At 49.6% G+C, this 22,808-nt stretch overlaps 1 protein-coding gene across 1 annotated transcript in view; it reads right to left on the bottom strand.

Annotated features, from left to right (window-relative positions):
* Nucleotides 1–493: 493 nt before the first annotated feature.
* Nucleotides 494–22,808, bottom strand: part of Igsf9b (immunoglobulin superfamily member 9B) — a 45,862-nt gene continuing 23,547 nt past the window's right edge. Inside the window, exons 19-21 of the mRNA XM_033763956.1 lie at nucleotides 22,334–22,731; nucleotides 14,775–14,896; nucleotides 494–12,142 (exon numbers count right to left, since the gene is read on the bottom strand). Coding sequence (XP_033619847.1) covers nucleotides 11,934–12,142; nucleotides 14,775–14,896; nucleotides 22,334–22,731 — 729 coding nt within the window. The 3' untranslated portion in view covers nucleotides 494–11,933. The remainder of the gene's footprint in view (nucleotides 12,143–14,774; nucleotides 14,897–22,333; nucleotides 22,732–22,808) is intronic.

Consider the following 22,808-nt stretch of genomic DNA (forward strand, 5'->3'; position numbering starts at 1 on the left):
CAAAAAAAAAAAAAAAAAAAAAAGTTCCTATGCCTCTGACACAGAGACAGGGTACCCCTGGGCACCCTTGGGTGCCAGGCAAGCCCCACCTTCTACTCATCACCCCCCCACACACGCCCTGGCCATCTCACTGTATTCTACGTAATTTTCTTATTGCAGTATTTATATGGTGCCCATCTTCCTAGGCCACAAGCCCTCCGAGAGCAGGTGCTTCTTCTTTTTTGTTCCCTGGAGGATCCCAGGGCACAAACTGGTGACTCATACAATATACCCTCAGCCCACAACTGTTCAGTGAATGAAGAGCAGCCTCTTCCTCTTCAAGACTCGATTCCTTAGAATCATGTTGGGCCATGAGTTTAAACTGGGTTGATTTAGGGAGCTCTAGCAGCCAGCAGCAAAGTTAACATCAGAAAATAATTCCTAGGTAAAAACAAGAACTAGAAAGTGAACTCTTTTTTAAGAAATGTTTATTTATATCAAAATACAAAACATTTCTGAAGCAGAGTAATGTTACATGAGGAGCAATTTAATACTAAACTTCTTTTACTCGGTTTAACTTGAGACACTACCCGGGGTACCTTCACTGGCTACACATCTTGTCATTTGATGTGCCATATTTTTCTCTCTCTTGGTTCACTCACGTACTTGTTCGCTCATTTTGATTTTTAATTCAGGATATGAACATGCAGTGTTACTGGCAATGAGTTGGTTAGTATTCAGCAAGCCTGAAAATACCAGCGAGTGGAGCCTGGCACAGCAGCTTGACCCAAGCAGACTGCAAAGTCTCTCCCTAATTGAGTTTGGGATATCACTGTTTTTAAGCGGCAAGTCCAAGGCCGAAGGAATCACTGTCACTAGGGCAGGCATTATTGCTCAGGGCCATGGAGCAGTGTAGCAGAGGGGTCATCTACAGGGGGCCCTCTCTGTGGGCTAGGAAGGGGCAAGATAGCCAATGGGAGCCCAGCTGGAGAGTGGCAGCTACAGCAGACCCAGGTCCAGGAAGGGGAGGTGCAGGGAGCCTGCAGGAAGAACTCTCTTCCCCAAAACCCAAGTAAGGGCTGGAGAGAAGAAAGGCTCCTCTCAGTCCTGGCAGTCTGTGATTTGGTGGCCAGAGATGCCTGCCCCTTAGATGGGGCCTTTAGAAGTGCTCAGCATTTACAGAGTTTGAAGAAGAAGCACCCCACTAAGAATGTAGTTATTTCCAGGATACCTCCACTCCCTGACAGGAGAAACAGGAGCCAGGAAATGAGAGGGAGCGTGCCCCCCTCATCCCAACTGTCCCACTCCTGGGGCCCTTCTGGGTCTCCCTTTCAAGCCCCAGTTGGTGCATTCACTTTGGCATTGTGCACCTGTAAGCTCATGCATCCACATTCGCACGCTCACACACAAACATACACATATGCACACACATGCCACACACACCCAAGCACCTGGTTTCCTTCCCCTATCTGCTTGGGTAGCAGAACCAGGCCCCATCTCCACCACCACCCTCTGCTCCCAGGGCCCCCTGGGTCCACTGGTCCCCAAGACCCAGCCCCAGGCTTGGCACACACTGGCATTCCCAGGCTTTGAGAAGAGGGTGACGGAGCAAGGAGAGCCCCAGAGACAGGTTATACAGAGTGTAGAATATGTTTGTATAAGGCTTAGGTACAGCACCAATTTAATGTTTTGTAGTTTGATTTCTACGTTATCTTTTAGAAGAAAAAAAAAGCTTACTGAAAAAATAGTGTTTTTTATTTACTTTTGAGTTACATACCTGAAGTTCAAAAAGTAAGCCTCTAGTCACCATCTAAATTCACACTCAAAAGTGTTCTGTTCGCGGCTATACAATATGTTGGTTTGTCTAATTTGGAACCAAAGTCAGCCAACCAGTCAATACCATAAAGTCAGCTACTCATGATAACTGACTTTAACCAGTCCATTCATACATAAAAGAAAGAGAGAGAGAAAACACAAACCTACTCCCAACTTACCCACCCCAAATCCCTAGGTGGAAATCAAAGGAGAAGACGAAATACAGCAAGATCTAAAGAACCAGTGGGAGGAACCAGTTCCACCCTGCTGGCATCTCAGACAGCACCATAAAGCACCCTAGCATGGTAATGTAATAATACTCGACATTCAAGAAATGGAAACGAGGTTTGAACAGTCTTCACATGAAGACCCAGTATGAATGGGGGAAACCCCAAAGAAAGTTGAAGGAAGAAATCTCATGACGAAACCAAGAGTCAATCCAGACTTGTTAGAAAAGAAGAGCCAAAAGCAGGAGGCTGCCAGGCATCTGAAGATCAGAAGTCTGTTGGGGGCCCTGGGGAGGGTGCTGGGAGCTGCTCCTCCAGAACCCCTCTTCACCCCTACCCTCTGCACGTTTGGAGAACTCAGGGTGACAAGAGGCAGGGAAAATAACTGCCTCGTGTGCGATGGAAGAAGCATGTCCAGGATGGCACAGTCACTCCAGGTGGGAGAGCGTGAGTGGATAATGGGGCTGAGAGCTGCTCACATGAGCAGGAGGTCATCCCTCCTCGTCAGGCCATGGACAAGAATGGGCAACTGGTGATGCATACTCATGGCCTCCATCTCTAGCCCCACGAACAGCAGGTAGGAAATTAAATCTAAATAGAACTTGAAGTATTTCTCACTCTGATGGATACAACTTATTAAGTGCAGTGTCAGATCTGTCCTTCACCTCCCCACTCCTCATATGACGTTCTAGCATCCACATTATCCCACAGAGCAAACCCTCCCCATCCAGACTTCACAATGCAATAACAGGGACCCCCACCCAATGGCACAGCCACATCCTCACCCATGGAAGTGCTGCACAGGCCTGACTATACCCCCGTGCACTTCTATGTTGTCCAAGGCAGTTCCAAGGGCAATGGGCCAGCCCTTTCCTCCTCCCTAGGTTCCCTGTTGATAATGATCAGAGCTCAGAGCCCACACTGATCCCTGGAAAAGCAACTCGCAGCAGACTTATCTTCTCCATACTCTTGTTTCATGTAACAGACAGAGGTAGCTGAACTAGAACAACTCTACAGATTCTTCCAACCTCCTACCAAAGAAAAAAGCACCAAAATTCAATACCCCTTCCACTATCTAGGGACCAAGGAGTAAGACACAGCATAGGAGGAAGTTCAGAACCGTGGCAGTGGCTGTGGGCCTCAAAAGCTTCATCAGCAGACCCCTCCCACCCACCTATCCCATTAAGCAAGAGGTTCAAAAAAGAATACCTCACTTACTCCACACAGTCAGATCCCAATCCCCTCTGCTGCACATGCCTTTGTGAAAGGGTAGCTCTTCTGAGAAATGGGAGATTGATGCTGGGCTATCTGTCCTTTCCCCTCCAATGCCCAGCCTTGGACCCTCTCTGAGGTAAGTAACACATCCTCTCCAGGCTCCAAAATGTCAAGGCCCCTATCTCCCCTGTTTTCTCCAATGTGAAGTGCCCACTTGACAATGATAAATGGAATGGCAATGTGCAGGGTCTCCCAATCTCATGCACCCTGGTGCTGCTGAGGTTTCCAAGGACCGAGCCTTTGGCTCAATGTGGAAAGAGATGGAATGTTGAGGAACTCTGGGCCTCATGGAAGATGTGCCCTTTGAGGTGCCTGTGTGCTGAACTGACTGACTCCGCAGGTCACATGTGAGCAGGAGTGGGACAGAGTCTCCAGAGAAGCGAAAGGTTGCCTCTAAGAGCCGAAAGCATAGTCACGGAAACCCCTCTTTGGTAGCTCAATAGGAGGTGCAAGGTGGGAAGGGACACAGAATTTGCTGCTCTTCCTTTTACTCCACTGCCCAGAAAATCTTATAAGAAATACCTGGCTGCATCCTCTTCTGGCCTCCTGTGGAGGATACGGGAATTGGAGCCCCCCCAGGCCTGTTCTCCTGCTATGTCCTTGGACAATGGTAAATATTTTGAACAGACAATCCAGAAGCCCCTAGAACAGTGTCCTAATGAATGGTGGGGCCATATAAGATCCAATAAGAATCAGAAGCTAGACTCGGGCTCCACTCCAACCTCCGCTTCTCATAATACTCCTCAAATACAAAAAAAAGCCCTTCCTGTGATTGAGGCATCTGAGTTCCTCAAATGGTCAAAATCCATAGACAAGAGCTCTTGGAGAGCATCACATTTGGGTGAGGAAAGAGGGGCTAGTGTTGCCATATTTTGAGTTTCAAACAGAAATAAGAGATGAGAGACTGTAGTCATGAGTCTCCCCAGAATCTCTGCACCATCTGGCCCTGCACCAGCTTCAAACACATTGTTCTGAGCACTTGGCAAGTCAGAAGAAAGAGCTAGCGCCAGGAGCTGCCTGCTGAGGCATGTTGCCTTTGCAGCACATATGAGGTCTTGAATTCTCAGACAGGTATTCTTCAGCCCACACACACTTTGCTGCTGAAACTCAAGTGGACCCCTCCCCTCCAGAATCTCTCATTCTTGGTCACATTCTCCCAATATATTGTTCAGTTCTGTAAGTCACCAACTGCGTACCAGAAGGAAGGTCCCAGGAAGACCCATCCTCCCAGATCTGCCCAAAGTTAATCTCTTACCCCTGACTGTCCACTCATTGTCCTAGGACTGGACCATCCCATTTCCAACAGCATTTCATTTTCCAATTAAAAATAAATGAAGATAGCATCAATAACATATTTATACTAGATATTACATTCACACTGGTTCCAAAAAATCTGCAGCGTTAATCCCCAGAGTATCTCTTTTCCAAGACTTGGCCCACACAGTTAGCCTTGCAAACTCTCACCATCATATTGCCAAGAGTTGCTTAAGCCCAGGTGCTACAAACTAGGACAGCCATTACTAAGTAATCATGACCACTCCCTTTCCCAGCTGCGGAGCTGGATTCCTTCTGAGGAGCTGGATATCAAGCGCAGCCATATAGGAATGCTCTGTGGCATTTCCAGCTCTCCAGCACCCCCACAACATCAAGCATCTCACCACAGCGACCCCTCCCGGTGCCAAGAGACATTTGGACCCGAGTTCTCTGGGGTCTTCAGATCCCATAACTCCTCCACAATCTTCAGCTCACTCGTCCTTCTGCAAGTCGAGTTCTTTGTTTAATTTTAAAGTTTTTTCATATATACATATTTCTGTGAGAAAGACCCAAGCATCTCTGAACAAAGAGTGTATCCCAGGAAGGACAGAGAAGGAGGAGGCATCAAGGCATGAGCTAGTTTCCCAGACCGCTTGAGGAAAGTGACACAGCTCAAAGCATCTCTAAGCACAGGTACAAAAATAAAGCAAACTATATAGATAAGCTAGATAGATAGACTTTATATACGTTTTCTTTATATTTATATATTGTGCAGGGGCACAGGCCCCATGCATCCGGCCCAGCTTGCGTCTCTGGCTTGTCCAGTCCCACTTCGTGTGGACCGCTCGCCTGAGGCTCCCAGTGTAAGCCACTACTATTGCATCTGATCCTCGCTCCCCAACATAAGTTCCCCTGTCTCCTTAAAATAGAACACATTATATGTATTTATATAATTTTATATACAATATAAAAAATACACCCAAGATGGTGTATTACTAATGTGATCCTCCTACCAAAACAGAAGTTGTCTAGCAAAGAAACAGCCAACAAAAAGGAGGGTCTCCTAGGCCTGATGCTATTCAGGCAAAGCAGTGTGTCCCTAAAAATCTCTTGCATACACGCAACAGGCACACACACACACAGGTTCCATGCACACACAACAGACTCTCGCATACACCCAAAATACACATTTACTGAATCCAGGAAAGGAACACTAGAATAGACAGCTGGCGGGATTAGAGACCAGGGAGATGCCTAGCACCTGCAAAAGACAGGTAAGGGAATCCCATTCCTCTGACTCAGCCAAGGACAATGTCAACTCGTGACATGTCTCTCATTGTCCACAGTAGGCAACAGAAATACTCATTGGTAGAGAGTTTCCCTTTCAAGGACTGCAAGTTGATCATGAGGGTTAGTCCCCTCTACCAGATAGGAGGTTTCATAGATTCCCTAAGCCAGAAGGAAATAAAATGCCCCCAGGTTCTCATCACAGACACGAGGGGGTACTGGGCACTGGCCCCTTCCATCTACTTAGGTGAAACCCCAAACAGCCCAAAGCATGCTTGCAGTATTGCTAAGGCTGAAAACGCAAATACCCCTCCCCAGCCCAACCCCAGTACCCTCCCAAATTCCCTTCCCTACCCCAACCACTTCCCTACCGTAAACCTTGCACAAGTTCAAGATCCCTGGAGCCATACAGAAGTGCAGGAGGGAAGGAAAGGGAACCTAACTCGTGAGTATGTGGGGTACATGGGGAGAGCTAGCCCTAGGTCCTAAAATGAATCTAGGAAATCCAGCACTAGGGGCAGGGACATGGAGTTGGTGAGACAGATTTCTTCAAGACCCCCCCAAAAAAAACAGGCTCAGACAGGCATTCCCATCACTATGTAGTGGGATAGGAAGGTAGACAACCAAGAAGAAAAGAGGCTTCATGCCTATTTGGTTAGCTCGCAGTCCAGCTTTTCCAGCCAGCATCCAAAGCTGATAGCTGTTTCATCAACTCTCTTAAGAATCCCTAACCACTGCTACTAACCCATGCAGAAGAAAATTTCCAAGCAATATTGGTGACTGGCTGCTGTTCTACCAAAGTACATCAATCAAGATACCCTAACTTTTCTACCTCTAAGGCATGGCCAGCCATTAATAGTATTTGCAATAATGATTAATTTTTCCTTGACACAGAAACCCTTAGGATCTATAGGTGTCTTTGGACTAGACTCAATAGATTGGGAATTTTTCTATCAGCTTAAAATTTGATCCTGAAAAGCTTCTATCCACTTGGCAAACCTACACACAAAACATCTGGTAGGGGTAGCATGTTTGTTCCTGAAAGGCTTATTTGAAAGTATAGACAGGGGCCCAGAAATAAGGGTCTGGCCCTGTGCAGACACACTGTCAGAGATAAGAGACACTCCTAACCAAACATCTACTTGGTAAGAGTGCTAAAGTCCAATCTTGGCTTTGACCCTTGGTCTACTGACTTCTTTTAAAGAGGAGATTTTTAATTCTGCCTCTCAATCCAAAAGGAAGCAGAATGGAGACATTAAGAAAGGAAGAAAGGCTGGTACCTGATTTCAGGGTGAAATGCATTCCTACCTCACTCAGCTGTAGGCTGGTGACTTTAACCTTCAAAAGAAGAGAAAGACAAAACCTCAAGCCCTAACACCACCATGATCTGAAGGAATCCGCTGTAACCCAAGAAGGGTGACAAGCACAATTGCTGAGCCACCACTGTCACTGGGGATTTATGAACATCTTCAGATGGACAAAGAAAGGCAGCCTGCCACTTCTGCTTAGGAGAACAAACACAAGAAACCCCTGAGAACAATCTTTCCTTCTCTACTAACTTAGAGCTGGCCATTTCAAAACCAGTCTCTGAGCTCTGGACTTGAGGATACCCCAAAAATAAATACATCGAGCTGAAGCACATGACAAAGAAATCCATGTCTGGGCACTTAGTGTCAGAAGCTAATTCTAGAAAAATCAAGATCTCTTCTGAGCCACAGTCTGAGCCTGCATGCCAGCCTAGCCCCAACCTTTTCTCAGTGGTGAAGACCCCTCCCACTTCTGTCCCCAAACCCTCCACTGCCACCTCCCCTCCACCTGCGCCTCACTGGGAAGTCACTTTTTCTCCTTGGGATAATGCCCCAATGTGTACATTACACTGTCAGTGTGCAGATGTCCCAAGGAGAGTGGCAAGGCTTGGTGCCCTTGCTTGGGTCCCACCATGCTGTCCTAGAATCTCTGCTCCTACTCCATGACAGACCCAATACTCTACAGTCTTTCATTCTCCCACCCTGGCAAAAGATCAGGATTCTTCTCCATATTCCAGCTCTCTAACACCTCCTCCTAAAACACCCCAGCTCATCAATGACTATTTAACAGAGAGCTGGCCCCTGAGACCCCTCCTGAGCCCTCTCCCCAACAATAAGGCATCAGGATGCTAAGCCTCCATCTGCCTGGAGCCTGATCTGCTTTGATCTGAAGAAGACACAAAATGGCAGCCCAAGCCAAGAGCATTGGCAGAAAGGCTCCCAGCTCCCAGTGTCAAGGAGCCTCCCCTCATTCCTGTCTGTCTCTGCCCTTTGACTCTTTCCTGCTGCCTCCCAAATCCCTGCAATGCCCCCCAAAGCTCCTTTACATGCAAGCAAAGCAAGCCCAAGATTAACCATTAGCTGTTCTTTCCTAGGGTTCTCTACATATTAATAAAATGTACTTTATCTACAATTCTTCCCCATCCCACCCCAAAACCCCAAAAGAAGTTTGCTAACAATATTGGAAGAAACTACTCCAGCCACACACACCTCAGGTCTGATTCAAACCCTGGGGTGTGGCAAAGATGCCTGATGTTCTGTGGTATCAGTTTCTCTCCTGAAGCTATTTGTCAGCCTTGCCAGAAAAAAAGGAACTTCTACGTGTGAACCTTATCTAGTTTTCTGTGCAAGAAAAGGGCAGAGGAATAAATGGCTGAAGTCCATCTAACCCCAAATATTTTAGATAAAAAATGAAGATGAAGAATATGGTAAAATACTAGTAAGCACGCTCCCCAGCCCGTTGGTGCTGAAACCACCCCTCGATAGCCTAAACCTAGACCTTTGAGAGAGGCCTATGCCTTGCTGCCCCTTGGGACAGAGGCACTCTTCATGTTGCCAAAGTAGGCATGTAAATGGCCTCTCCCTCCCTGCACTCCAAGAGACTGTGAGGGAGAAAGGCTGGCCAGCAGGCAGCGTCCCTGTCAGATGCTGGGCTGGATCCAGCAAAGACAATCCACACACGGGCTTCTGCTCACAGCCATGAAGCCCACTCATGGCCAGCTGGAGTATCAAGAAACAGCATTCACCTCCATATTGCTCATCTTCTTCCCAAAGCACTTGTAGCCTTTCAAGCCCCTCAGAGACCAGCATATTGTCTTCCTGGTCTGTGGATCACCTACTGCCCCAGTAGCCACTGTTTTGAATCAAGATGATGCAGGACAAAGCTGCAGACAAAAAAAAAATCCAAGATACAAAAACAGGTTTTTATCTGAACTACTACTGCAAGGCTACCAGAGCCTAGAGGGGGAAGTCTGAAAGACTGATCTCCCAGAGTAGAGGGTAAAAAGTCCTAGGAAGCTTCGTAGTGGTCACTGCCCCTGTTCAAAGGCAGAGTGCAAAGGACATGGGTTCCTAGAAATGGCTACACTCATCATACAGACTTGCATTTATGTGTCCACATGCAGCACTTAACCGGGTTCCCGCAACACCTTCATCCTCCATCCCATGGGTGAAGAAAATTGTATTCTGCCAACTTCCTCCGAAGTCTTTAAAGGAAGGACCAAAATAGCTCCCAGAGGTGCAGGAAGGATGCTGGTCTCTAAGGACACAGTCCACAAGAAGGAAGCCATTTTGGGAGGAGAACAAGTCTGAGGCCACTGAGGAATAGGGAGGCCTTGTGTCCCTTCCCCACCCTGGCAATGCCTCAGCAGAGCTGCCACCCAGTGGCCAGCAAAAGCACAGCTCCTGCCATTTGGTCTTTTCAGCTGAGGTAAGGGGCAATGCCAGAGGCAAGAAAAGAAGGCAGGAGTCAGCACCTTGTTAGCACGGGGCCCAGGAAAGCGTAGACATGGCCACAGCACCTCAGCCACAAGCTGCTTCCTGGCCCTGGATGACATCCCAGTGAAGCTTTCCATCTCAACTTCCCTTTCTTTCCTAGCCACAAGGCCCAGACAGCTTCAGGGTCTAATTCGTACTAATGTGCAGCAGCCCTGATGCTCCATATTCACACTGCACCCCAGGACCTGGGCTGGCCATCCTGATAAAGGAGTCACACGCTTCAAAAAGGGGACAGAGGCCACTGTGACCCACTGTGAGCCCCACATCTCACACCAGCTAATAGTTCAGACAGGCCTGCTCCTGACAGCCCCTGGGAGATGCCCCAGGAGTGGCCCATTGTGGCACAGTGGCAGAGACAGCATCACCGCTGAAAGGATCACAGAGAGCCACCCAACTCTAATTTTAACTTTACCAGAGCTGCTAGCCAAGGGTCAAGTGACTTCCCAGGCTCCAGAGGAAGGCATCTGGTGTTCACCCCAGGCTGACAGCTAGTCCTAGCAACAGAAATCACCCTCTGCACCTCTTTCACCCATGTCCATAAATGAACTGTGATGGTATGCCTTGCATGGTGGAGCCAGTCTCCTGCTCACTAGGAAAGAGAAGGAAGCACCAGGCCTGGCTGGCAAAGACGTCTGTCCCCAAGATGGAAGAAGCTCTAGCAAAATGACCAGCTTCCCAGCCCTTGGAGGCCACGCCTCTCCTCTGTCACTGAGCCAAGCCACTGGCAGCTACAGTGAGACCAGCAGAAGCCTGCTAGGGCTCTGACATGGCCAATGTCCAAGCAGGTCACTGGGGAGAGGTGCATGTCCCCAAACCACAGGACAGCAGCACCAAGAAGAAAACACTTCCAGGAACTCAGTGGCTCCTGCCATCCTGGGCCAGACCAAGCTCCAGGAGAAGAGGGGATGGTGAGGGCAAACACACTCTCCACCCAACCCTCGGCCCTGTGCCCTTCTGGAAAAACAGGGACATGCCTGAACAGGAAGACTGCTTTGCAGAAGCTTCTGAGTGCTGACAGTTTGAAGTAGGACAAGATTTTGGCAGAAGGACTAGGGCCAGGCCCCCAGCCACCCCACCCCTTCATTCCTAAGCCAACTTGCCTTTGGCTTACTGGGAAGGAGCACCCTCACTTCACTGGAGTCCACACTACAGGAGTGTCGGTCCTGAGGAGGGAGGAGGACCCCAGGCAAAGCAGAGTGGCAGACAGCACATGGTGAGGATGCAGAGGACTAGCGGTTGGCTCTGCACAAGTGGCAATTAATCAATCTGGAGCATTAGCTTCCACAAAAGGAAAGGAGGAGCTGATCAGCATGGTGGAGCAGCGCCCCAGAGTGCTGAGTAGAGACAGCTATAAACAGAGTCGTGGCAGCTTGGGGCTCTGCACAGATGACTCCAGATGGGAGAACCTTTGGCCACAGGCCTCCAAGCCCAGGCTGGACCAAAAGGAACTGAGGCATGGTCAGATGGGCTCCACCACTAGGCAGCTTCCACTTCGGAAGTGTGAAACAAACTGTGGAGAAGAAAGACGCCAGCCTGGCCCTGTGCCTGCTCACCCTTTCCTCACCAGCAACCAAGCAATAAAGGCTTGTGTTTTGTTCAGTGGTAACTCACTGGTAACCCCAGCTGGTCATCTCAGTAGGGCCCCATTTCTGCTCTGGATAGGAGAAGCTAGAGAGGACAATGGCGAATTTAGCCAAGAGGCAGGAACAGTCCCCCGAGACAGACAAGAGGGCACCCCACCAACCGTGGCCAACCCTACTCACAAACCCCAGCGGTCCACTACCCTCCTCCCTTCCATGGACCACAGAAGAAAACAGCACTTTGCTGTAATGTACATATATATACACATAGAGAAACCCACCAACTACAGAATGTGTATTTGTATCTATATCTATATATATGTGGAGTCTGGAAGATGGGACAGACGTCCAGCCCTCTCCCACAACTCAAAAAACTGAAACAGAAGCAGAGCAGTAAAAGCCATTGCTTTCCTCTTCTTCACTTCCAAAGACATCTGAAGAGGTGAGAAAATTCAATCTAAGTGAAGAGGGGAAGGTGGGACAGAGCCAGATGACCTCCTGTCGTCAACTCACTCCCTGACTCTGACCACAGGCAGAAGATCGGCCCCCAGCCTCTGTCCTGTGGACGAGCCCAGCTGGCTAGGACCTGGGGGAGAAGGGCCACGCAGGACACTGAGCCATCTCTTGGTGGACAGAAGGGGACAAGGCCCGCGTGAAACCCCTCCCTACCCGCAGCCCCACCCTGCCCTGGGGACACTTAGAGTGGTGTGGAGTCACAGCAGAGTTGCGTGGCCTGGGTCATCCTGATCCACGCTGTTGAGGATTGCTGTCTGGTCTTCCGGAAGCTGGCGGTGGCACAAGTCTGAGAGCCGGGCAAAGGGATCAGGACGAGAGTGTCTCTTCTTCTTTCGGAGGCAGACAGCTTCATCGGGCCACAGAACCTGAGAGTTGGGAAGCTGCTGAGCCTGAGAGGCAGAACCGTCTAAAGATGAGAAAACAGACACACAAAAGAAGAGAAAGGGGATGAAAAGGCCAGAGTGTACACTCTAAGCTTCTAATACTGAAATAAGAGTATCTCAGCACATGGGAGTTGAGACCAAACCACTGCAGAGAATGCACCTCCTTGACTGCTACAAGGACAGACAGCCCAGCCCTGCTCCCTTGTTCTAATGAGTCAGGGAAGGGAGGCGGAGATGATTCTTCTTTCTGGAAATTAACAGATCTCCCTGATTAATCTATAAATGTTTCCTTTGTAGTGCCTCTTCCAGGTGCCAGGAATTAGGGCTTCTAAGAATGGGTGGGGACTCTACATTTTTCTCACTTATTCCAAGCAATAATAGATTTTAATGACATGCAGTAGAGTCAGGGTGGGACTCTGCCTGGCCTGTGGTGGCTACTTTTCTACCTAGTGGCCCTTCTGGGGACACAGAAGAAAAGGCTTTGTCTTCTAGATTACATTTAGTACACAAGCAAGGAGGAAGGGGCACATTGTCAAAATGTAAGAAATACAAAAATAAAGTTTTCAGATGCCGACGAAAAAGGATAAAATAGGGTCACATGATAACCACTGACCAAGGCACTGCTCCTGTCCCATGAAGGTTAGTTCTTTAAGGGTGACTTGGATTCTGAGCCTTCCCCAGATCTGAGGGGAATTTATTCCCATCAGAAGGGAAACCCAGTGTCAAGAGCAAACGCGGTACGTCCCAGAGGTGGTCACAGTGAGGTTGCAAAGACAGGCAGGTTGTCAAGGACTCTGATATCTGTTCTGGTGGCAAGGAGAAGCCATGGGAAGGTTTCCATCAGAAGCACATATGTGCACACATACTGTCACATTCTCTGAAGCTATGGTGACTGTGCAGAACACATGCTGTTGTCGGAGCATGGACAGGGCCCCAGAGCTACTTCCAGGTTCTGCAGCAGCCCAGACAGAGAGGAGGGAGCACACACTGCAGTTTGGAGTGGAGACAGCAAAAGTGGCAAGATTCGGGACATGTTATAAAAGCTGAGCCGACAGACCTTTCCAAGTGAATTAAGAGGGCAAGAGAAGAATGCAGGAGGAAGCCACATGAACAACTGGATAGGAAGCAGAAGTAGTGCTACTTAATAAACCGGAGAAGACAGGTGAAGTAGATTTGGAAAAGATAAGCCACAGTTCTACTTGGGATACTTGGCAGGCTTATAAAACATCTAAGTACAAGTTCAACAGTCAACTGCAAATATGAACGTGACCTCAAAGAAGATACATGGACTGAAGACAGACATTTCAGAGTTGTCAGAACAGAACAGGTACCAGGACCACTGTCACCACGAGAGAGAACAAACATCCGCTGTAGCTTATTCTGCAATAAGCAAAGAAATTTGACTTATTATAAATTAAAGTCAGCGCCACATTAACAATGGCATTTGTTGATGGTGGCCCCACAGATCATGCCACCCAGTGATACCCTGGCCAACCTAGCTGTGCAAGTACACTGTGTGATACTCATTCAGTGACGAAGTTGACTAACAACACATTCCTCAGAATGTCCTTATCACTAAGTGACATGTGACTGACTGTACACTCGCTCACACACATACATAGGATAGGTAGGTAGGTAGACAAGACAGACAGACAGACAAACAGACCTTAAATTATAACAGGTTTAAGTTGGAAAATTCAGCTTTGGGCTTCAATTTTGCACCAAGCCGTAAAATACTCATTTTGTTTTTCTCTGCCTCAGTATTTCCATCTATCAACTGGCAGGAAACTGATGCCCCCCTCACCAAAGGCTAAATTCTTAATCAGCCATCAGCATCTCCCAACAATGTAGTAGGCTTCGTCTCTGCATAACACTGTTTTCCATAACCCTAGCCCTAACGAAACTTACTCCACAGTTGTCATCAAAGATCTGCAAGGAAACTGCTGAGCATTCTTCCATGACAGCCTGCTCTAATATCCCTAAAACCATCAGCAGAGAGAATTTGATAAATATCAAGGAATTTTCTAAAAGAGGGTTAACTTATTTTTATACAGTCTTAGAAGGTACCAATTACTGCTGAATAACCATCAGACATACTTCAGTGGAATTGTCCTTTATCCAGTAGGGAAACCTTACTGCATCTACAAAGAAAAGTCTGATTACCTTGCAGAAGGTAGTCCTATGCCATATGTACCCTAAGCCCCATCATTCCCATGTCAACAGAAGGCTTGACGTGATACAAGAGAAATAAATACATAAGCAGATTGGGACATTTTCAAGGTGTACTATAGGATGGGGGAAAAAAAAATATATATATACTATTTATGTTGTTAAGACATAAATTGAAACAATATCCTGTTTTTTCTAAAGCTGTAGGACAGAAGAGGCTCTGTGGGCTGACAAGCCACAGAGCGATGGTCCCTAGTTGGGGGAGGGGCTGGAGGGAGGGGAAGGCAATCAGATTTTCACCTTTCTTGCTTTCTACATGAAAATCATGTGATTACTTGATAATGAATGGCTAAAAGGAAACCAAGAACAAGAGAAGTTGGTTGATTCAATTCTAGAAAACCCCAGGCTCGGAGCCTGGGCCTGATAATCCTCATCCTTAAGGACAAAGCTAGGTGGAAAGAGGTACAGGTGCTTCCCACCATTTACCGGATCGTTTCTTTGACTTCGAGGAGCCCTTGGATGACTTTTTGGGCTTCTTTATCCGTTGGTATTTCAGAGCCTCCAGCCTCTCAGGTGCAGCAGCATTCCCGGGAGCAGGTGGGAGTATTCTGCAAGGGACAATTAGAGAGGTACAGGTCAGCTCCCGGATGGGGGAGCTTTGGAAGAGGGACTGGAAGAGAGCCAAAAAGCTGGCCCACAGAAGGATGGAATCCAGGGGACGGAGTCCAAGGTGTCCACTATGATCCCTTGACGCCTGCCTTGCTACTGCTCCTAGAAGAGAGAAAACCCAGAAAGTTCCAGCAGCAGGTGGCCTACCTCACGTGGGAACCAAGCTGTAGAGTGATGAGAGGACCCTAGGAAAGGGAGAGACAGACTTTAATAGTGAGCTCCATCATATCACTCAAGCTGGGATGAATACATGTCAAAGAAGAAGCAGGCTCAATGTCTGTGGTTCCTAGAAGTCATCACAATTAAGACCTTCAACTGAAAAGTAAAAGGGTAGATTAAAGCAGGAGGCAAGCAATTCCAGTCCCATTTAACTGTCCACCAGCTCCAGAAGGGGGAAGGCTAAGTGAGAACCCCAATGCCCACATCAGTGAAAACTCCATAAAGCCCAGTTTCACTGTTCTTTCCATTCATCTGCAAGATGCAGCCAGAACCTCCACAGTGATGGCAACAAACTCTTGCAGGCCAACATAGCAGAAGTGTTGCCTACTTGACCCTCTGCAAACAAGGTTCAGATTTGCTTGGTCTTGAAAGAAGACAGAAGAAGGAAGAAGATTATGACTCATATGATATCATGAAGAATGTTCCAATCTGCAGACTTCACAGAGCCCTTGCTGTTGGTCACAAGCATCCAGTGAAAGCTACATGTTAAGACTCAACAGAGATGGTGAGGTTGTAGGGAGAGAAAATTCTTGCATACAGGTCCCTCTTTCTCCACTCCAGCTGGGGAATGGATGTTATCTTTTGTCTGATGGATTGACTGCATGGTAAAGACACAGTCAAATATTTAACTAGAGCCCTGCAGTCCAGGTATCACAGGGAATTAAAACAGTAGTATATGACAATTGTGTATTTTGGAGAGAACTTTTCAAGAGTCACAAAAGAAGAAAACCTAAAAGAATGTTATCCATATCATTTCTTCTCAAAGTAAGCCAACTTGGAGCCTGAAGAAAAAAGGGACTTTAGGGGAAAGGGCACTCTTTCTTTTCACCAGCACACATTGGCTCATGATTAGAGAAGTAGGGATGTTCTAGAGTTATGGCAAATGGAGGTAGCATGCTCTTCCCTTCCTCAGCACCCATTTCTCCCCCCGTCATCTCCACCACAATTTGGTTTTGGTAAATCCTGATCAAATTACAACCTATGAGGACCAAGTCCCCAAGTGTCAGTGAGACCCATGAAGTCATAAAAAGTAAATAAATAAATGAATAAAGATGAAAAGACTGCATCCCCATTTCCCCCACATCCGATGTCTCTGGGAGCATGGGGAAGAGACTTCCACACAGCGGAGGTAAGTCTCTGGTCTCCAGGGTCTCCTGACACTACTGGCCATGGAGTAACCTCTACCTTCTTTGATGGCCATTGTTCTAGAGTCCTTCAGAGCATAAAGTACCAAGAAGCTCCCTCAAAGTTCAAGTCAGAGACATCTTCTCAATGCTCCACAGTCCCCAGAAGTAGTACCAATTAACTCACATGGGCCACACATCTCATAGAGAAGTAGTCTAGCTCCACAGAAATCAGGTCTTCCCCAAAGACCCAGTATGCCAATGATTCCTTTCTCTTCTACAAAGACTCACAGAGATTTATAGTAGTGGCAGCAGCTATAAAGGAATTTGGAGGCAAAGGCAAGAGAGAGCCTGCCTTCCTGAGGCTGAGGAAATGTCCTGATCTCCTCTTGGCCAAGACCAGGGCTTCTTCATGCTCCCTAAAAAAAAAACATCAAAGGTATGAGTCCATCTGTTCAGTTTCTCCACCTTCTGGTTGAGCCAACCTCTTCAGAAAGACTAAGCACGCTAAGCGATGGATGGTCTGAGGCGGCACGTGATAGGTAAGGACAGTGGCTACCAACATAACCTTGGATGATCCCAGTGGCAACACAATCTCAATTACCCCCAACCAACAAGCAGAAGCAGTGACATGGAGGGCATTTCCTCCTCCTCTCCTTAACTGCAGGAAAGCAAACTCCACTTGCCTGGTGAGATATTGTGGGTAGAAGGCAAAGGAAACCTACTCAGGGACTTGCTATGGCCAAGGAAAAGATGAATCCATTCTCTGTGTACTGCATAGAAAGCCAGGAGTTTTCAGATCGGTCCCAACTAGCCCATAACAAATGGCTCCTCTCCAGTGAGGACAGTGCCCAGCAGGAAACTATACCGGGCAGCCCTAAAAATTCTGTCTCCAAAGCAGGTGAAACTTCCAAGGCATTATCACTGTTATAACCAATATATGATTATTATTATTATTTTCATCATTAACGTGCTTATCACTTACCAGGCTGGGCACTGACCTATGTTCGCTACAGTTGTCTCTAACATCTACAACAACCTGCAGAGCTAAATACTACATTGATCCCATTTTTTATATAGAGAAAATGAAGTTTAGAAAGGTTAAGCAACTTACACAATAATCTGACTCTTCACTAAACTGCTCTTTTTTCTCCCAATAAACACAGGTGTACAAGCTATAACAGAACAACACTGCTCCCACACTACATGTGAGAAATAAAGTTGCCCTGCAACAGACCCGCTGACCCCTGTGCCCCAGGGTCAGAGGCAGGTAAGTAAGACATACCAGGAGGGGGAAACCAGCTGAAGTTATGGCTTTGGGCAAAAGTTCCCAAACAGTATTGATCTATAGAGGACACGAAGCCAATTTTCCCTTGAGAACCAGCCAGACTCCAGCCCTTCCAGGACACCTGCTGCCCGGCTATTTCAGTTCCTGGCTCAGCACTCAAACACTGCAATGTGAGAGAAGATGGTTCTCAGATGCATAAGGACACTTGTCTAATGCCACAGGCAAAAATAAAAGCAAGTGTCTAGCAGGACAGGTGGAAGGAAGGGGCTAAGCAAAATGGGTCTATTTCTGGTAAATTATACAGAAAAGATACGTGAAATATGTTCCTTCAGATTTTACCAACAGCACAGGAAGCCCTCTGGAGCCAAACTGCAATCCCTTTTTGGTAGGGGGACCATGTCCCTGTCAATGCAAGCCTAGCTGGAGCCTTTCTGGTTGTGAAGTCTTTGGTGCTAATGTCTCTGATAAGAAGCTGAGATGAAGCAACTCCTTCCTAACCCTGGAATAAAGCTGTGAGGTAACCAGACTCTGACCTACAGAAGGCCATTTACAACACAACCTGCCCGTGGGCACTCTGGGATCTCCTTCCTATCAGCCTAAATTCATCTGAAAACACAGGAATGCTACAAATGCTGGGCTTCTTATAGGAAGTAAGGTATGGAAAGATAAAAATATCAAAGCCTATGGGCTTTTCTGGGGCCTCACTTCCCATACATACAATTCTCTAATTATTAAAACTTAATTGCCTGGGATCAACCAATCTCCCTCCTACAAAAGTTCTTACTGACTCAGTTCTCTGCTTATTTAGGGTAGAGGAGGAAAGAGGCAACCAGATACAAGGAGGCAAACCTCAACACAGGAAAGACAAAACCCATCTGTACACATCTTCCTTCGATGCCTTGAGAATAGACTATACAACAAAGTTCCTAATCCTCCAGCCAACAAGCAGAGGCAATGACAAAAAGGGCACTTCTTTCTCCTCTCCTTCACTACCTGAGATCAAACTCCACTTGCCTGGTGCAACACTGTGGCTAGGAGGAGGCAGAGGAAACCCACTCATGCACATAATCGGGCTCCAGAAAAGGTGAACCCATTCTCCACAGACTGCATGGACTTCTTTGCAGGTCAGCCCCAACCAGCCGCCCACAGATAAGACTCTCTTCAGTAGGTCAGTGCATAAATACTCTGCCTCAGAACCCTGGAGAGGCTCCGGTCCAAATGGGAATTCCCTCCTATGGCTGGTCTAAAAAGAAGGGCTACCTCCTGCTTCCAGAGCCCAGTGTCACTGAGGTCACAGCAGATATTAAGGGAAAGGGCACAAGAAGGAGATGTGTGGGCAGAGGTGCACCAGATGGGAGCTGAGCAATGGCTCAGCCCCCAGCCATCCACAGAAGTACAGGTCCACACAGCACAACTCCCCACACTGAGATGGGAGTTGGGAAGAGGAAAAAAAGGGGAGAGAGAACAGAGGAGAGGTGGGGGAAACAAGTGTGGACAGAAGGAACAGGAGAAATCGAAGGGAAAGAAACAGCGCGAACAGACATAAACAAGAGGCGTCACAACTTCTCCAAGCAGGACGGAGAGGAAACACATGCAAAGGCACGGCGTGAAGACAGCGTCTGCAAAGGAGCCACCATCTCCCCATGGCCCCAGCAGCTCTTGCACCCCAGGGAGGTTCTTAGCAAGCAGGAGAGTGAGCAGAAGCTCCTGTTGCCCAGCACCTTGAAGGTCTAACTCAGAGGAGGTGGGAGGACTTCCTTCTCCTAGGCTGGGGATGCTGGCCAGGCCCGGGAGAGGAACAACAGTCCCTCGTCGCTGCCCCTGGTTTCTGGGTTTGCCACAGCAGTGGTAGGGTAGCTGGGTTCTCTTGGATGTGTGTGGTGGGGGGCACTGCAGAATGGGGGAGTGTGGTAGGAAGGGACAGATGTGAAGTAACAGATGGGAAGGGAGTTGCAAAAGCTGGGGTGAGAGAAGGTCTAAAGCTACTGTGCCCTTCGGGACAAGAGAAGTCCTAACTGGGGAGGTCAGGAAGATACAGAGAAGCTGTCACCTCTCTCCCCCACAGCATCCACACAGGAGGCCCCCCAGGAGGTGGTCTTGTAATGCCCTTGTGCTCCTGCCAGTGCTGGTGGCACATAGTTCTGAGGCCTTGTGGCCTCTGACAGTTCTGCAAGGTAGCTGTCTCTATGGGGGCTGCTGTTCAAAGTGAGTTGTGCAGCCCTGAGTTAGCAAAGTCAGCTTCCCTGGGCATGTCAAGGTGGGAAGGAACACAGCTACCGGCAGCCCACTGCATCCAGATGGAAGGCTCCACCTCTGCATCCAGACAGCAGGACAGTGTGCATGCTCCCAAGACATAGTCAGAATTAAATCGCAGTCACTCTGAGCCTCTTTGAGAGATGAGAGGGCCCAACAGTGGCCTCACCTCTTCGGCTTCCTGTGGCCACACTGGGAAGGAGCAGTGCTCTCCTCTCAGCTCCCTTATGCCTAGGGGAAGCTTGCTTTTCCCAGGGGGAGCTCCTGACAAGACTCCATAACAGTGTAACTCCAGGAGGACAGAGTAGCTACTGCAGGGATCTTGAATGCAATTAGGACTGGAAGGTGAGGTCCCACTTCATTCCTCTAACCAAAAACCTGCTGCAGCATACAAGGAGCATGAGGAAGTGGTGACGTTTTGTCACCCCTGCCCCAACAGGACCAGAGCCCAGCTGACCCTGAGGAAGCCCCAGATATTAGAGAGACTCCTGACTCCTTAACATGATTTAGAATCACTGAGATCCCAGGAATGCAGAGAGGAATCACAAGTCCAGGGTAAGATCCAAGCCTCTAGAGGTAGGCGGAGAAGGGAGAACGATGCCTGAGGCTGCTGGGAAAACAGGGCAGAACTGTGCAGGGTGGTGAGGGAGGATCCTGAGCATCAAGGTGGCCGAGAGAAGTTCTGAGAGTGCAAAGGCAAAGCAGATCATGGGCATTCTAGGTCCTTCGGGTGCATGCACAGTCCCAGCTGCCAAGGGAGGCTCTGGGATGTTGGCAGCAGGATGAGAGGGGACTGCAGGGGCTCTGGGAGGGGCTGGATGTGGACTGGAAGGCTAAAAGCTGCAGCCAGGTGGTACCAGGCTTGGCCCGAGGGGCAGCTGGAGCAGCCCAGACAGCACGATGTGGGGAACCCAGAAGCCATGGGAATCGAGGAGCGGCAGCTGTCCCCACGGGCAGTGAGGGGATGTGATTTGGATCCCCTGTCAAGGAAGCGATGGCCCTGCGGAAGCCCCGTCCGCTGCCCGCCCCCACCCGGCCCAGCCGAGGAGCTCCCTTACCTATTGAGCTGAGGAGAGGCTTGTCTCGACAACACTGCCCAGATAGCTGAGATCAATCAGAAACAAAGCAGTTACCAACACGGCCGGGGGAACCACCCACGCACACCCAGAGGGAAGGGGCACAGTGAGCAGAGTCCCACAGGCGAGGCCTGAGAATGGGCAAGGGAGGAGAGGAGAGAGACGGAGAACCAGACGCACGATGGAACAAAGCAGGTGAGCGTGCTGCACAAAGCACAGACAGGGGCGACGACAGCATCCTGCAGACAGAGTCGGGTGCCCTCCTAGAGCTTTCTCCCAGCCCAGCCACACCCTGCTCTACCCACGGAGTGCCCACCTGGTGGGGATGGAGGGTAGAGGTGACCTCACCCATCCAGGTACCAGAAAGGGTGGGAGGGGGTGGGGCGGGGGAGGGCACTAGCCGCAGCCTCCCAGGCCACCCCATCCCCTCCCACCAGGCCAGACTCCTCTGGAACTGCTCCCCGCCACAGGCTGCTACATCCACAAGAGACCAAAGTACAAACCGGAGAGCGGGAGAGGGAGGGAGGGAGGAGGAGCGAGTGAGGTGGGCGCAGAGTGGTGGCCGGCTCTTCTGAGTAAGTCAGTTGAACCCAAAGGCGATGGAGAAGGAAGAAGGAAGACGAGCCACTAACTTGAGAAGGGAGGACAGGCAAGGAGGCAGAGGAGAGGGCAGAAAGACAGAAGAAGAGGTGCAGACGGGCGTCCAGGCCGCTGTGGTACCTGGAACGCCAGCTGCTACAGTTTAGAGTGCGCTCTCTCAGGCGGGCTGATCGCGGGGGCGTGTCTGTCTGTCTGTCTGTCTCTCTGCAGCTTCCTGCGAGGCACACAGGTGTGTGGGGCGATGTAGCTCCTAGCACACAAAGCCTGAGATTTCCCTCCCATCCCAACCTCCAGGATACCATTCCTGGAGAGGCTATGGACAGGGGCTAAGTCAGTGCTTACTCACTAGGGAAGCTGGGGGCAGGAGTTTGGAACAGGTGGCTCCTGGCTCCAGGGTCCTGTTTGTAAGTACGGGCTGGGAAAAGGAGGAGGTGGGACACAGGTCTGTGGGCAACTCCAGGGAACCTGTCCCCAGCAGCAAGATCACAGGCACACGGAGGGCCTGGATCCCATGGAACCACTCTGAGTCCCTCTCAGGTCTGCCACGGCCCCTCCCTTTCCCACGATCCCTCATCAGCTGTGGGCCTCCTATGAGCTCAGGGATGGATGGAGAAAATCCCTCAGCTACTAGGGGGGGAAACCGAAGGCCACCCTGCCTCTGTGACTGCACCCTGCCAATGCAGTGGCCAGCACACCTGCCCAAGGAATGGCGTGTCCACACGAGCCCTGTCGTGGGATGATGGAAGGTGGTGGGCAGGTTGAGGCACTGGGGAAGGAGGTGGGCAGGGGAGGTGGCCGGTGGCAGCTCACACTCACCCTGAAGTAGGTAACGTTGTGGGGGGCTCGGGCCGGAGCAGCTCTTCCCCCATCCTCCGAGGGGAAGGTGTCTGTCCAAACACATCCAGGTTGTCCCCAGGCGCTGCGGGGGCAGGGCCCGGCGGAGGGGAGGGGTAGCCTGTGGCCAGAGTGGTGAAGCCCATGGCAGGCCGGTAGCTGGGGCTCCCGCTGCGGCTGCTCTGGGAAGGGGAACCCGTGGATGGCGTGGACTTGCGAGAGAAGCTGACCGCAGCTGGTGGCTGCAGGGTGATCTCTGACATCTCCGCCTGCTGCAGGAGGCCCGGGCGAGGCCGAGCACGGGCAGCGAGCTCAGGGGAGCCATTGCGGGAGCTGAGGGGGCTTTGGGTCAGAGGTGAGAGCCGAGAGGGCTGTAGCACCACTTGATGTAAACTGGGCTCGGCACGCCGTGGGCGAGGCCGAGCACGGGCAGCGAGCTCAGGGGAGCCATTGCGGG

The sequence above is a fragment of the Fukomys damarensis genome, unplaced genomic scaffold (assembly GCF_012274545.1).
Source record: "Fukomys damarensis isolate Sample0158 unplaced genomic scaffold, DMR_v1.0_HiC HiC_scaffold_16, whole genome shotgun sequence".
Lineage (NCBI taxonomy): Eukaryota > Metazoa > Chordata > Mammalia > Rodentia > Bathyergidae > Fukomys > Fukomys damarensis.